Consider the following 16,836-nt stretch of genomic DNA (forward strand, 5'->3'; position numbering starts at 1 on the left):
AGCTCTATCTGGATTTCAACAGACAGACGGACGGACATGGTTATGTCGACTTAGAATTTTACCCTGATCAAGAATATATATATACTTTATAGGGTTCCCGATGATTATTTCGATGTATTACAAACGGAATGACAAATTTAATTATACCCTCCATATTATGGTATGGGTCTTCTATGTATGGGTCTTCTATAAAATAGAAAACTTCGGAAGGGTTTTCTAAAAAATAGAAGACTTCAGTAGGAGTCTTCTATAAAATAGGAGACCTTCGTAATGAAATTCTTTATGAGGGAATACTTCCGTAAAGGTACTCTTTAAAATACAATTTCGACGTAGGGTTCTTCTATATAACAGAAGATCTCCCGAGGGGTCCTTTATAGAACCTCATCTATTATAGACCTCTCTAGGGGTCTTTTATAGAAATGAAGACTCCGTAGGGTTTTTCTATAGAATAAAATGCCTCCGTAGGGAACTGAAGGACTTCTATAGTATAGATGGCCTCCGTAGGTGTCTTCTATATAACAGAATACTTCCGTAAGGGTCTTCTATATGATAGAAGACATCCGCAGGGGTCTTCTATAAAAAAGAAAACCTCCATATGGGGTCTTATATATAACAGAAATATTTCTATAGAATAGAAGACCTCTATTGGTGTCTTCTTTAATATAGAAAGCCTCCGTAGGGTACTTCTATAGCATAGAATGTCTCCATAGGGTACTCCTATAGTACAGAAGGCCTTTGTGTGGGACTTCTATAGTACAGAAGGCCTTCGTGGAGGATTTCTGTAGTATAGAAAGCCTCCGTAGGGGTCTTCTATAAAAAGGAAGACCTCCGTAGGGATCTCTTATAGTTAGAACAGAAAACCTCCGTATGGTTTTTCTATAAAATAGAAAACCTCCGTGGGTCTTCTTTGATATAGAATGCTTCCGTAGAGGCTTCTGTAGCATAGAATGTCTCCGTAGGGAACTTCTATAGTGTAGAAGGCCTCCGTAGGGGACTTCTATAGTACAATAGGTCTTCGTTGGGGACTTCTTTAGCATAGAACGCCTCCGATGGGGATTTCTATACCATAGAAAGCCTCTGTAGTGGCTTTTTTGGAACAGAAAATCTCCGTAGGGGTCTTCTATAAAATAGAAGATTTCCGTAGGGGACTTCCATAGAATAGAACGTCTCCGTAGGGGTCTTCTATAGAATAGAAAATCTCCGTATAAAAAAGATTTCCTTGGAGTTCTTCTATAGAATATATGAATAAAATGGAAGGCCTCCGTTGTGGTCTTTTGTAGAATAAAAGGCCATCGTTGTGGCCTTCTATAGAATAGAAGACCTCCGTAAGGATTTCCTGTAGAATAGGAGACCTCCGTAAAGGTCTTCTGTTGAATAGGAGACGTAGGTAGGTTTCTTCGGTACGTAGGTTTCTTCGGTAGAACTGAGACCTCCGTATTTGTCTTCTATAGAATTCTTCGTGGGGTCTTCTATTGAAACTTCCGTAGGGGTCTTCTGTATAACGGAATGGTGGTCGTTGGTGTTTTATATAGCTGGGATGACCACCGTAGACTATTATAGAATAGAAGGCCTATGTAGAAAAGCAGACCTCCGTAGGAGTTTCCTATTATTTATAATAGAAGGCCTATAAAATTGAAGGTCTATCGAAAATAGACCTCCATATGAGACTAATTTAGAATAATGGGCCTCATCAAGGGACTTCAATACAATATAAGGCCTCCGTAGGGGACCACTGTAGAAGGCCTCTTTGGGTGGATTCTATAAAATAGAAAGAATCCAACAGAATAGAAGGCCTTGGTAGTTGCCTTCCGTGGAGGACTTCTATAAAATAGAAAGCCTCCATAGGGGACTTCTATAGAAAAGAAAGTCTATATAGAATATATGACCTCCCTAGATGACTTCTACAGAAAAGGAGGCATCCGCAGATAACTTTTATAGACAAGAACCTCTGTTGGTATTCGACAGAATTGAAGGGTAACGTAGAGGTCTTTAATAAAACAGGAGATTACCGTAGGGGTCTTGTAAAGAATAGGAGATCACCATAGAGGTCTTTTATAGAATAGGATACCACTGTATGGGTCTTGTACAGAATAGAAGATCACGGTAGGGGTTTTCTGTTCGGAGGGATTTTCTTTAGAATAAAAAGTTCCCTTAGAATAGAGGGTGTTTTATAGAATAGAAGGTATCCGTAGGGGAGTTCTATAAAATAGAATGTCTCCGTAGGGGACTTATATAGAATAGAAGGGCTCCGTAGGAGACATCTATGTAATAGAAGTCCTATGTAGGGGACATTTATGGAATGAAAGGCTTCCGTAAAGGCTTCTATAGAATATAAGGCCTTCGTAGAGGGCTTTTATTGAATAGAAGGTCTTCGTAGATACTTCTATAGAATAGAAGGTCTTCGTAGAGGACTTCTATAGAATAGAAGGTCTTTGTAGAGGACATCTATAGAATAGAAGATCTTCGTAGAGGACTTCAACAGAATAGAAGGCCTTCTTAGAGAAGCTCTAGAGAATATAAGGCCTTCATAGAGAACCTCTAGAGAATAGAAGAGCACAGTTGGCATCTTTAATAGAATAGATAGAAGGCCTCCATAGGGGGTCTTCAACAGACATCAGTAGGGATTATAGAATAAAACATCTCCATAGGAGTCTCTATTTGAAAAGTTAGTAGACATTTTCGTTTTTCGAAAGTGTTATCGGTTTATTTTCAATTATTTTCTTTATAATAATATTGATAAGGATTTGCCGATTCCCAATAGTTGTTATTATTATAATGAGCGGATGGTTGAACAGGAGGCAGGGATGAACGACGACTTCTTCGATAAACTTTAATACGTTTTACGTTCGTCATGGTAGCTGCCGTTGAGGCCATGGGATGGAAATAGGTGGTGCCTGAAAATATATATTAAAATGCCAATTAATATTCTCCTCTAGAAGCTCTTTTATACTCATAATTTTAATATTATCGTCGATTTGGGAGACTGATTTATTGACCTCAATACAAATGAGATATAGATCGGTCACTACTAACAAGAAGTTAAGAAAATCAGGGATCTTCCTGTTGTACAAGTTTCTTATCTAATTGCCTTTTTCTCTTAGACGCAACCAAATACCTTCGAATTACTACCAAACTCTTAAATCAAATATTTTTCAGAAGAAATACTTGGTACTAATTCTAACGAATTTGCTTGCGAATCGCTTTAGAGAAACATGTCATAAGTATTCGTTTAAGGTAGAATTAGTCATGACATAGCCCATAAACCCATAACCATAGAAAACCAAGAATACATTGATTTCGATAGGTTTGGTGTAAACAGTTGATTGATATAAACTTATGGCGTTATGGGTATGTCATACCTAATTCTACCTTTAGGAAATGATCATAGACTAATGAATCGTATAGACAAAGAGATTGTAGTATCCTTCTTTTTTGTAGGTGTCGCCCTTACGGAAATTGCTTAATCTTTTCACTCAATTGCACAATGTTTTGGGGTAAATTGCAATATTTTGTTGAATTTGTTTATATGAGCCACATATTGTCTTTTATCAGAATAAATAGTTTAAAATCCATAGTAACTATAAATAAAACTGCTAACGCCATCTACCAATTTTCGAAAATTCGAAGATAAATACTGAGAGCAAATCTATGTCTATACGATTCATTAGTCTATGAAATGATAGGTTACGTCTAATCCCATATCACAGTTACACCTATCAATAATATAATGGAATAAGTCGGTTCTTTGACACTTTTAGTATTGAAATTTTCTCCCGTAGGTGGCTCTTCTCTTATAAGTATCTTCGGATATATTCTGTTCTAACTGTAACCTAGTTCAATAATGCAATAATTCAATGACAACTAGCAGAAAAATACTCGTCATTGTAAATATTATTTGTACTCAGCGAAGGCTTCACCTGCTGGCTACCAGCAAAACTTGAAAAAAAAAATATCTTCACTTAGCAAATACCCTTACCAAACTATACCTACATAGTGGTGACAAAATAGTACTGGATATTAACAGGGTGTCACAATTATTCAACGTAAGAAGTAGGTATGTAATGACTCCTGAGACAAAATGTAATACCATATCTTACGGAGCAGATCAATTTTGTTTTTAGCACAATAGTGTGATTCTCATTTTTATAGTCAAGCCAAATTGTTGTGAATTATGATCGTAAACAATTGCAGTTGTAAGGCGTATAAAGTATGAACCTATGTTAGTATAACAAAAAGTCTGTAGTCACGATTTCAGGGCCAACAACAGAGTATTCGTCAAGACATGAAGCAAATAGGTTAGTTCTCCGATTTTCATCCTATAAATTTTCAGATTGGAATAACGGTTCTGTCTCCAAACAAAAACAAACATGTTGCCATTATAATTTTTTCTCGGCAAAAGGGATTGTGAGCATGCTGGGGGAAAAAAAACTCCACCTGCTGGAAAATAGCAACACTTATCAAGATATCGATGTTTACATGGTGGCATCAATTGGTTGCTGCTGAATTAAGATATTGATTCGTTGCAGGTTACCACAATTATCTTACGTAAGGAATAGATGTTTTATGAATCAGTCTTAAGGCAAAATTCTTTGTTCCTTTAAGAACACTTCTTGGCATTTTGTCAGAAATATTAGTATACTATTTTCTCCGAATATTCTGGAAATCTGTAGTCACCATTTAAGTAGCAGAACGAACATCTGACGAGGCACAAAACGGGTTAGTTTGCCATTTTTATGGTGCAAATTCTACGTTTGAGAATAACAGTTTCGTCCAAAGACATAGAACTATAAAGACCAGAAAAGATGCATAATGCATTACAGCGCAATTCAGCTTAGAAAATTTGTAGGAAAGCAACAATTTGGACTCAGGATTGTATTTCATAGCAGTTTCCAGTTCATAGAGTATGAACTTAGCGGTTAAAATCGCCTGAAATGGTTAACTACTTAACAGAATGTTGTTATAATATCATAACAACAGAGCTGAACTCCATCTATTGACAAATGTTAACAATTGAGTTTTCCAATCTTTATGTATTTATATCTTTGGTTTCGTCCAACGATATATAACATAACTAGATGAGACATTTCCAGTGCTTCTATACATCGGCAGAAGGCGCTGGGGATCTAACATAATGTTAATTTACAATATGGTGACAAGAAATTATGTTGTACTTGTTTTTGTTGCCGTTGTGTTCTGTTAGTTGTCTGTTGTACACAAACACCCTCTATGGTTTAATAGTAAAATTGCACTGCATTATGCACTATGTCCAATCTTTACAGTTCTATGTCTTTGCCTAAATTACATGGTGGTGAAAAATGATGAAACCGGATTTTCAATAGCGTAACCCTGCCACAATTATCCGACGTAACGAATAGGTGTTTTATACATCTTGCACGAAATTTTCCAGATTTTCCTTTTAAAATATTTCTTTGCATTATTAAAGGCACAATAAACTATTTTTTTCTCCAACATTCTGGAAGGGAATAGTAAGATGTTTCTTCTTATATCCTAGCTAGTTCTTGATTCTTACCTTTACTCTTGATGGACTGGACAATGAGACACAATAAATATCCTCCAAATGATAGAAATGACAAAGCCGTGACACTTATTTGAAATAAAATTTGCAATTTTGAGGGTTTTTCCTCCTGCCAGGACTCGTGGTGGGATGGTGCATATCCACCACCAGGATGGGATGGTGCATAGCCACCACCAGGATGAGATGGTTCAACATAACCCCTAAAATAAAAAGGAAAAATTATTTAAATCCCATAAAAATAGACGTTACACTTTCAAAAATTACCTTGACTCCGCCATTAAGGCCAATGTTGTAGGTTTCTTACACTTCCCATCCTTCATTTCTTGGCAATCTGCAGCTTCGGTGTCAGAATAACGATTTTCTTCTGGCTCAGGTTCCATTAAAGTCACTTTATCCAGAGAGCGTTGCAATACCAACAATTCGGTAATTGATAAATCCTGTAAGCAATTACCGAATAGTGCGGGATCGGTGACTGTAAGAGAGGGGGTTTATAGGAGTGTTTTTACCTTTTTATTTAGAATTTTCTTTACCACTGCATGTATCCGTCGGCTCCAATGCTTCCATGATCTTTTCACTCTTAACTTCAAATGACAACTGCAACAAAAGGAAAATCTTTAAAAATATTTGTCTCATAGACTTGGAAAGTAGTTTGCCGAATGTTAAACAGAGCATGACAGCAAAGAAAATATTTGATTTAATTTTTAAATTCTGCAGTTTGGCGGGGAAGGTATGTTAAGTTAAGCAATGTGTTTGTAATTGCATGTGAAATGAAGCTCAGGGTCTTGAGTGATTGTAACAAATAATCATCCGCCTGGAGAGACATTTACTGAAAATTTTTCTTCTGTTGGAGTTCTTCTGTTTTATTGAAGACTCATCTGGAAATGTTTTATTCTATTGAACCTTCCTGAAGATCCTATTTTCTATAGAATACTCTACCTAAGATTTTTTAGGCGTCTTCTTTCCCATACAAGGCGATCGTGATATCTACGGGAGACTTTCCTGTGCTAATTATTCTGGAGAATAGCCTTGCTGTTGCCTTATGATTTGAAAGATCCTTCTGGAGCCCAGCTATTCAATGGAAAGTTTTTTCTGCAATTTGATAGGCTCTTTTTGATAATAACATCGTAAAATATAGATTTATGTAGATTTTTTCTTTTTCCCGCAAAATATATTCGAATCGATTTGGCCAAACTGAATACATGAATTTTAATTAACCGCAATTTAGGGCCTATTTATGTTTTGATGTCCCTTCCAGAAGGCTTCTACTCTATTGTAGGGCAATATATAATAAAAGTCACTACCGAAGACCTTTCAGGACTTCTCTGATTTTAAAGACAACATATTAAAACAGTTATATAAATTCCCTCCAGATGTCGTCCCTGTATGCTTATATTATCTTAGACACAAACCTTCCATAGCATGTTGGTATTGACAGTCGCGAAGTGCATTCCCGCAGGTTCTCATTTGGGATAACATGACATCATTACAGACAAACTAACGAAGATTTGTGCCTAGGGTATCAACAGAAGCTACATCTATAGATGAATTCGGCAATCTTCTTAATGGGGTTTTGCGTGCTCTGTCATAAACTACCTACTAAAGAATTCCGGAGAATTCTTCATGAAATAGCCTTCGGGAATCTTATATTGTATATAATATTCCTTCGGAGGTGTTCTATTCTGTGAAACGCTATTGCGTCTATGTTCGTTGGGTAAGCCCATGTCCCCAATAATATCGCAGGAGATTTAAGAATCGACTAGGCCCAACTTTTTTCCTTTTTGTGTACCTTAATTAAATTGACAGCTAATGAAGACACAATATACTTTGTAGACTAATGAAACTAACTTTTATTTTTCTTGTTCTTCTTCTCATCTTTCAGACCGGAAGACTTGCATCGTTTTCGTGTAGAACATATGGAACGACAGCTGGCAAATTTGACGGGTTTAGTGCAAAAAGCATTGGTAAATCAAAATCCACAAATAGCTCCCATACCAGTGCCAACATTGGATCCCAACTATTTGGTAGTACCCACACCATGCCATGGTATGTTAGTTAGTGCCCATTGTCGCCACCACATCATTTTGCCGCGCAAGAAGTGGCAATTAGTGACACATGATTTCATACATTTTTGCTCATGTTGCCAAGTATTTTTTGTTGTTGTTTTTGTTATCTATTTGTCATTTAGACGCCAGTGCTTTGTTTTCAAGACATCTTTGCCAACATTTGGAAAACATTTAATTATAATTTATTTGCTTTATTGTAAACAAAATTTCACCTTTTTTGGTTTCTGTTTCTTCATCAACATAAACACTGAGAAAAAAGTTTCGGTTGTTATTCACTTGGCCAAGCTTTTACTAACCCTCTCATCTTCTTCACGGATTCAACAAATTATTTTTCATTGCTGTTAACCCCACACACACACACTTGGCTTAAACAAATATTTCACATTTTAGTTAATGGTGCCGGAGATGATCAATATGTTAGAGAAAAGGCTCCCAAATTGGGTAAGAATGCCTGTGGTAAGTATTTGAGTCACAGAGGGAACATAGGTGGAGAACCAAGGTAGAGGCACAAACAAAAGGTCAAAAACGATATTCAATAAAGTCAAATTCATTGGTATCATAGTCCCTGCCTTGGTCTACCATTGCATAAGGAATAATTACGAATTATTACCAGTTCTTCACTTTTTGAAGCCACATAACTCTCCTGCTAACCCCAAGTCTTTGTATTACAACTTTTTTTATAGGCAAATCGGTATCTTTTGAGAAGAGCGTCTCATTTAGTGATGATATACAGGGTATTCCAAAATCTCATAGTCCTCAACATGCTGGTAATTTAAAAATACGAAATTTTTTCGTTTTATATAAATTTATTTTTTCAAAAATCTACTATAAGTGCAGGTCTACGAAGCCAGAAAGTTTCATAAATAATATCTCAATAAAGAGAAAAACAACGGAAAGTGATTTTACAGAATATAAAAGACTTCCGTATGGGTATTCTTTCTATAGAATATAAGATAACATCAATGATCTAAAGGTATTTATATATCTTTTTCTATAGAACTGAGAAAAGAAGCATAACCGAGCATAGAACGTAAGACATCAATAAACTGCAAGAAATCGGATGTTTTCCCATTAAGTAAATACAGTACGTAGTTCATGGGGAAACACACACCGAAATATATTAAAACAGTTATATAAATTCCCTTCAAAGGTCGCTCTTGTCGATATTCTAGACACGAACATCCTTTATTCCCCCAAAAATGTTATCCTAGACACAAACTTCCATCCGCCTGTTGGTGTTGCCAGTCACCATGCATTCCTGCAGGTTCTTGTTTGACATCGTTGCATGTAAACTAAAAAAGAGTGGTGTCTAAGCTATCAAATTTTTCTTAATAGGATTTCCTGAGCTAAAGCACCATCTAGAAGACAAACTAAAGAAGATTTGTGTCTAGGGTATCAACAGCATCTACATCTTTAGAGAAATTTAGGAAGCTTCTTAATGGGGTTTTGTGTGATCTGAACTACATTCTACAAACCTCTAGAAAATTGCTCCATAAAATAAGTTTTAGAAGGGTATAAAACTTAACATTATATCAGTCTAAGGCTCCCTCTATAGAAAGGGAGACATCCAGAAGGACTTTTTTGACAAATCCAGAAATCTTCTTAATCTGATTTCGAGTGTTCTGTTATAATCCCCCTACTACAAATATCTGGAAAATTTTTCCATAAAAAACTTCAGAAGGGTTTAAAATTTAACAGTATATCAGCCTAAGGCTCCTTCTATAGAGAGGAAGACATCCAGAAGAACTTTCTTGACAAATCCAGAAATCTTCTTAATGGGATTTCATGTGTTCTGTTCTAATCTACCTACTACATATCTCTGGAAAATTCTTCCATAAAAACTTCAGAAGGGTTTAACATTTAACAGAAAAGCCCTTCTAAAGTAAGCCAGGCTTTCAGAAGACTACATACATAGGTATTTGGTAAACCGTTCCGCGTCTCTTATTCCCTATAGAAAATCTCAATGTAAGTATTCAGTGCTTGAAGGAAGATCCGTGTAGTTCATTTTTGTTCTATAAAAGTACTTCCTACCTACACAAGAGCCTTGACGGCGGAGTCAATTCTATAGAAGAAGAGGGATTAAATTCTTTCTACCTCTAAGGAGTCATTTTTTAGGGGTCACCTGTAAATGTAATTTATTCTTGGTAAATCCAACTAAAAATTATACTTACGAAGTTCTACTTCTACGAGATATCTACGGGATGTCTATAGTAAAGAAGACCCATGGGAGGTTCTTGCATTCTCTCCGAGACCTCTAGTTGCGCTTCCATTGTGTGGAAGTCCCTCTCGGATCCTCATATTACTTTATAAGAGAGTGCTTTAAATGCTCATATAACACTTAAGGCACATTACGAGTTTTCTTTTTTAGAAAGGAACCCTGCTGAAGTTATTCATTCTACAAAATATGACAACGGGATTCTTCTTTTTTTAAACAAGTTTCAAAGCGTGATGTCCTATCAACAACCAACATTTGTGATGATCTCTGTCCTTAGAGGACCCCTTGAAAGAGCTTATATTTTCTCGAAGTCCACCAAGTTCTCTACGAAGACCTTCAATTGCATCGATGACCCCAAATAGAACTTTTATAGAAGAATTATATGGATACATTTTTTCTATCTAAAGGATTCATATTATATTTTACGGAAGAATCTTACGAAGGTCTTCTATTCTATGAATGACCCTTACATAGATCTACGGAAGACTCTGACTAAGGCTTTCCATTCCAAAGAAGACACCCAAAGGGGGACTTTTACAGTAATAAAAGACTCCTACAGAAACTTTATATTCTATAGAAAACCTCTACAGAGTACAGAAATTCTATAGAAGTCCCTACGGATGTCTTCTCTCTGTTCTATAGAAGTTTCCTACAAAGACCTTCTATTCTATAAAAGTCGCCTTCTATCTTAAAGAAGTCTTCTACGGAGACATTGTATTCTATAGAAGTCCTCTACGGAATTATCTATTCTATAGACGACCCGTATGTAGGATTTGTATTTTATAAAAGCCCCCTACGAAAGCCTTCTATTCTATAGAAGCCCACCACGGAGGCCTTCTATTCTATAGAAGCCCACTACGGATGCCTTCTATTCTATAGAAGTCCCCTACGGAGGCCTTCTATTCTATAGAAATCATCTACGGAGGCCTTCTATTCTACAGAAGTCTCTTACGGAGGCCTTCTATTCTATAGAAGTCCCCTACGGAGGCCTTCTTTTCTATAGAAGTCCACTACGGAGGCCTTCTATTCTATAGAAGTCATCTACGAGGCCTTCTATTCTACAGAAATCTTCTACGGAGCCCTTCTATTCTGTAGAAGTCCCCTACGGAGCCCTTCTATTCTGTAGGAGTCCCCTACGGAGACCTTCAATTCTATAGAAGTCACCTAATGAGGCCTTCTATTCTATAGAATTCATCTACGGAGGCCTTCTATTCTACAGAAGTCTCTTACGGTGGCCTTCTATTCTATAGAAGTCCCCTACGGAGGCCTCCTCTTCTATAGAAGTCATCTACGGAGGCCTTCTATTCTACAGAAGTCTCTGACGGAGGCGTTCTATTCTGTAGAAGTCCCCTATGGAGCCCTTCTATTCTATAGAAGTCCCCTACGGAGCCCTTCTATTCTGTAGGAGTGCCCTACGGAGACCTTCAATTCTATAGAAGTCCCCTAATGAGGCCTTCTATTCTATAGAAGTCCAGTAAAGAGACATTCTATTCTGTAGAAGTTCCCTACACAGGCCTCATATTCTACAGAAGTCACCTACGGATGCCTTCTATTTTATAGATGTCACCTACGGAGGCCTTCTATTCTATAGAAGTCCCCTACGGAGGCGTTGTATTCTATATAAGTCCCGTACGGAGGGCTTCTATTCTATAGAAGTCGCCTACGGAGGCCTTCTATTCCATAGTAGACCCGTATGTAAGATTTGTATTCTATAGAAGTCCCCTACGGAGGCCTTCTATTCTGTAGAATTCCCCTACGGAGCCCTTCTGTTCTATAGAAGTCCCGTACGGAAGCCTTCTATTCTGTAAAAGTCCCCTACGGAGGCCTTCTTTTCTATAGAAGTCGCCTACGGAGGCCGTCTATTCTGTAGAAGTCCCCTACGGATGCCTTCTATTCTGTAGAAGTCCCCTACGGAGGGCTTCTATTATATAGAAGTCCCATTGGGAGGCCTTCCATTCTACAGAAGTTCCCTCCAGAGGCCTTCTATTCTATAAAAGTCGGTCTCTATCTTAAAGAAGTCCACTACGGAGTCCTTCTATTCTATAGAAGTCCCCTACGGAGGCCTTATATTCTGTAGAAGTCCCCTACGGAGACCTTCTCTTATATAGAAGTCCCGTTGGGAGGCCTTCTGTTCTATAGAAGTCCCCTACGGAGGCCTTCTATTCTGTAAAAGTCCCCTACGGAGCCCTTCTGTTTTATAGAAGTCCCCTACGGAGGCCTTCTTTTCTATAGAAGTCCCCTACGGAGCCCTTCTGTTCTATAGAAGTCCCGTACGGAAGCCTTCTATTCTGTAGAAGTCCAATACGGAGGCCTTCTTTTCTATAGAAGTCGCCTACGGAGGCCGTCTATTCTGTAGAACTCCCCTACCTACATTTTATTCTGTAGAAGTCCCCTACGGAGGCCTTCTACTCTATAGAAGTCCTCTACGGTGGCTTTCTATTCTATAGAAGTCCAGTACAGAGACTTTCTATTCTGTAGAAGTTTCCTACAGAGGCATTATATTCTATAGAAGTCGCCTACAGAGGCCTTCTATTCTATAGATCTATAGAAGTCACCTACGGAGGCCTTTTATTCTATAGAAGTACCTACGGAGGCCTTATATTCTATAGAAGTTCCCTACGGAGGCCTTCTATTCTATAGAAGTCCCCTACGGAGGCCTTCTATTCTATAGAAGTCCCCTACAGAGGCCTTCTATTGTATAGAAGTCCCGTACGGAGGCCTTTTATTCTATAGAGGTCCCGTAGGGATGCCTTCTATTCTATAGAAGTCCCCTACGGAGGCCTTCTGTTCTAAAGAAGTCCCCTACGGAGGATTTCTATTCTACAGAAGTCCCGTACGGAGGCCTCTTGTTTTGTAGAAGTCCCTTACGTAGGCTTTTTATTCTATAGAAGCCACTTACAGGGGCCTACTATTCTATAGAAGTCCTCTACAATAGCTTTCTTTTCCATAGAAGCCCGAATGCTTTGTATTCTATAAATCCTCCCTTCGGAGGATATGTATTCTATAGAAGTCCCCTACGGAGGTCTTCTATTCTATAGATGCCGCCAACAGAGGTTTTTCTATTTTATAGAAGAAAGACGGTGGCTTTCTATTCAATAGAAGTCCCCCGCGTGGCCTTCTATACTATAGAAGTGCCCTACGGAGGCCTTCTATTCTGTAGAAGTTCCCTACGGAAGCCTTCAATTCTGTAGAAGTTCCCTACGGAGGCCTTCTATTCTATAGAAGTCCCCTGCGGTGGCCTTCTATTCAATAGAAGTCCATGCGGTGGCCTTCTATTCAATAGAAGACCCCTGCGGTGGCCTTTTATTTAATAGAAGTCCCCTACGGTTTCCATCTATTCTATAGAAGTCCTCTGCGTGGCCTTCTATACTATAGAAGTCCCATACGGAGGCCTTCTATTCTATAGAAGTCCCGTACCGGGGGTCTCTTAGTTTATAGAAGTCCCCTACGGAGGCTTTTTATTCTATAGAAGCCCTCTGCAGGGACCTACTATTTGATGGAAGTCCCCGAATACTTTCCGAAGGTCTTCTATGCTGCAAAAATCTCATTAGAGTCCCTTCTTTTATATGAAGAACTTTTCTGGTGGTCTTCTGTTTAGAATAGAATAATGTTCTGTCTGGAGGATCTCTACAGAATAGTCTTTCATTCGTCTAGATTTGTTTTATTCATCCGAAGATCTTTTGAAAGTTATCTATTCTCTTTCGTGGGTATTTGCTGGCAGAGTAATTGCTTTTAATACTGCTAATTTCCATAACAACATTCCGGTGCTCTTCTGTCACCTAGATGGTCTTACCAAAGGCCTTATGTCGCATTTAAAGACCTGCAGAGATGGATTCAGTGTTTGCCGTAGATCTGCACTTATACTTCAGTATTGCATGCTTTAGTCCAAAGTTTTCTTCTTCAAGTATTACTTTTTTTATTATTTGTTGCTATTAGGGAACTCGGAATCAGTAAAAAATACCTACCAACCCATTCTATAGAAGTTATTGCCCCTCCCCCAAATATATAAAACCAAACCGCAGCTTTCAATAGTATTGCTTCTTTTGTGGCTTAAAATTTGATTTTCCATTTCCCCCCAAAAACTCTACAGTAGTCTAGTGCATGCCAATACCTCTCCCATGTCTGTTTCAAAATGTGTTTTCAAATTTCCAAAATAAAAAAGAATATTAATAATGAAGAAATATGTTTTATAACAACAACACTTCTATATATTGTGAATCGTACGTTATAAAGCTGATACCAAGCCCACAAAACCAGCCATAAAATCCTCCACTTTGCCACGAACCTCATCACAAGGTAAGAGCCAAGGTTAATATCGAAAACGACACGCCTTACTTACACACTTTTATGTGCAGAAGCTTTTAAACCACGCACTGTGGGGACAACAACATCTAACCCATATCTTTTCTTTTCCTTCCCAACTCTAGAACGTGATCGCCTTAAACCGCCACCACCTCCCAAACCCATGGTATTGGCCCAAACCGCCCACAATAATTATCGTGCCGATATAGCATTGGCTCCCGAGGTCTACAATCACTTAAGGGGTCTGCAAAAGAAAGCCAAAGATTTGCGAACAGAGGTTAGGACTTTGCGACGCCTGTCTCAGGCCCAAGCTGTGGCCGTTAGAGAAGATATTAAAAGTACATTTATGCGTATTCGGGCCACACTATTGGCCAGCAGTGGCAGTATATGGGGTCATCAGGATCAGGATGCAACAAGAATATCCAGAGAAGAGGAGTTGTACAAGCAGGAAGTGATACGTTTGGAAAAGGACTTGAGTGATTTGGAATCTTCGGTGGAAAGTTTGAGAGGTGAGGTTATTAATCGAAGGACAAGAGTTAATATGACAGCTGTGGAAGATATGGCTTTGGTGCTAAGCAGAGCAAGGTGAGTTCGAAAGAACTTTTCAGAGTGTAATAATATTTAGAAATGTCTCTTTCATTTCAGTAAAACGGTAGCCGAATTAAAAATGAAATTTCCCGCTTTGTCCAATGGCCTGCGCTGCATTCTATCAAATGAAATGGAAAAAGTTGTTAGAGAAGAAAAGTTCCTAAAAGAAGAACCCGATCGTTTGGAATCGGCCTTGCGAAGATGCAAAAAACTTACTGGTACTTTGGTGACATTAAAGCGGTGAGTAGGGAAATTTAAACCTTATTTGAGATTAAAGTATAAGAGATCTATGCTTACTAATAAGGGTATACACAAGGAAATTGAATATTTTAAGCCGTAAGGTTATACTAAGTCGTGCGTATTTTAAGACTGATATTCTTTGAAAATCGGCATTTGCTTTAAGGCTGGAATTATTAGCTAAGCTAGAATGCAAATAAAATAAGCACTAGCCTCCATAAAGCTAAACTTATGGTAAGTTGCAATGCTTCTGTAGAATGGGAAATATTATGTGGCTTATGAAAAAGCACGCGATGGTTCCCTATTCTAAAAAATGTCTTTCTTATCTATGCATTTTTTATGTAAATACTTTCGAAAGTCTTCAGTAGGTGCCTTATAGCAAATGACATATTCCATTTAATTCTGGTTAGATATCGTTCCTGTTCATAGTTTATACACAAACCCTGTGTGAAGAATATACCCAGCAAAATGTTCGATACCAAAGATGCTATTCCATCAAGGGTGCAAGTTATCTGTCATGTCACCTTTTTAGCATGTTCATTGATGAATTTTATATGAGCGTGGACCCCAAAAGATGCTATTAATTTTTGAATCCAAAGCATGCCATTTACACCAATGCTTTGTCATGTCATCTTCACCAACCATTTACAATGACATTATCATTAAGACGAGAGTTTTGACAACGTTGGTTGTGATTTTAGTCTCCGACAACATCAAGCCTATTGTAAATAATTAATCTTATATATTTAGAAAAATACATATGTATAAACAAAAACACAATGATGAAAAGATCGGATCTTTCACGACTTCCTTAGCATGGGTTCAAATGCTGATGAAAAGATCGGAGCTTTCACGACTTCGTTTGAACCAATGCAAAAGATGTCATGAAATCACGTCATCGCATGCAACCCCTTCCTTCAAATTTTGCTGGGTATTTATCTGTCTTTCTCACATCAATTTCTTATCTAAAACGATCTGGCATTGCCGCAAACGAGTATGTGTCTAAAATATAAAAATAAAGAAACGCTATGCCGAGATTGTTTGGTTGATTCACTATCTATATTGCGGTTGATGCACTGCTATCAGTTTCAACTACTTAAGGAAGCACTGAGGTTGATGTACAGAGTTCATGTTGCTCAAGAGAAATGAACGAATTTATTGAATTTATTCTACTTAGCTTCACTTTTGAGAAGCGACAAAAGTCGTTTAGTCATGTATGAAAAAATTTAGTAGTAAATAGTTGCTTAAAGTAGTAGTATTAAATATATTTACAGAAGTGTATTTTTAGCTGTTAACTTTAAAAATTTAAAGATCAATCACAATAGGAAATATGAAAAGGTATAAAATTACAATGACAAAAGTACAAAAGCTTAAAAGTCTTACTATTGAAATGTAGATGGCGTTCAACTGTAATTATTAAAATATCGATTGCTTCAGTCTCCCCTTCTGATGCTGAAAGCGTCCCGATGAAGTATCAGAAATAAATGATTGTGGGAACTGTTATGGCAAACTGTATCAGAAATTTGGATTGTTGAATCTGTTACAATAAACTGCATGCGGGCTAATTGATTGTTAGATCTGCTATGTGAACTGTATTAGGATAATGGGTTCTTGAATTTTGCTGAGGTATCATTTTGTTGAATTTGCTAAAACTGCAATGATGGTAGGAAGATTGTGTTGAACTAGTCTTGTTGGATGTTGAAACCATAGACTTTCTACGGAACCTCCCCCTAGAGTAAAACTGCATTGTTGTTGAAATGAACGGCATGATTTGGTGGATCCAGAAATGATGTTTATCCACACTCTGTAGGTACTGATGATGTACTATTATCGATTTCATGTGCTTTAGAAGCATTGAAGTTATGATGCACTGCTATCAGTTTCATGTACTTAAG

At 37.7% G+C, this 16,836-nt stretch overlaps 2 protein-coding genes across 11 annotated transcripts in view; one reads left to right on the forward strand and one right to left on the reverse strand.

The window, feature by feature from the left end:
* The window catches only part of LOC141396363 (coiled-coil domain-containing protein CG32809), a 117,755-nt gene that overhangs the window by 66,963 nt on the left and 33,956 nt on the right, over nt 1–16,836 (forward strand). For 4 of the 10 annotated variants that reach the window (XM_073971765.1, XM_073971760.1, XM_073971757.1 and 1 more), the window contains 6 exons: nt 7,416–7,579; nt 7,990–8,055; nt 8,283–8,366; nt 14,048–14,110; nt 14,242–14,701; nt 14,762–14,944. In XM_073971765.1, the coding sequence (XP_073827866.1) occupies nt 7,416–7,579; nt 7,990–8,055; nt 8,283–8,366; nt 14,048–14,110; nt 14,242–14,701; nt 14,762–14,944 (1,020 nt within the window). Of the gene's footprint in view, nt 1–7,415; nt 7,580–7,989; nt 8,056–8,282; nt 8,367–14,047; nt 14,123–14,241; nt 14,702–14,761; nt 14,945–16,836 lie in introns of all 10 variants that reach the window. The other 6 variants (XM_073971764.1, XM_073971763.1, XM_073971761.1 and 3 more) reach the window with 2 other exon arrangements.
* On the reverse strand, nt 2,703–6,156 carry LOC141396366 (uncharacterized). Its single transcript, XM_073971770.1, has 4 exons — nt 6,067–6,156; nt 5,801–6,008; nt 5,531–5,736; nt 2,703–2,894 (listed from the first exon to the last, which is right to left on the reverse strand). The coding sequence occupies exons 1-4, from the start codon at nt 6,098–6,100 to the stop codon at nt 2,710–2,712; spliced, it is 633 nt and encodes a 210-aa protein (XP_073827871.1). The 5' UTR covers nt 6,101–6,156; the 3' UTR covers nt 2,703–2,709.

Source organism: Musca autumnalis, unplaced genomic scaffold (assembly GCF_047663935.1).
Source record: "Musca autumnalis isolate F117 unplaced genomic scaffold, ASM4766393v1 scaffold_3, whole genome shotgun sequence".
Classification (NCBI taxonomy): Eukaryota; Metazoa; Arthropoda; class Insecta; order Diptera; family Muscidae; genus Musca; species Musca autumnalis.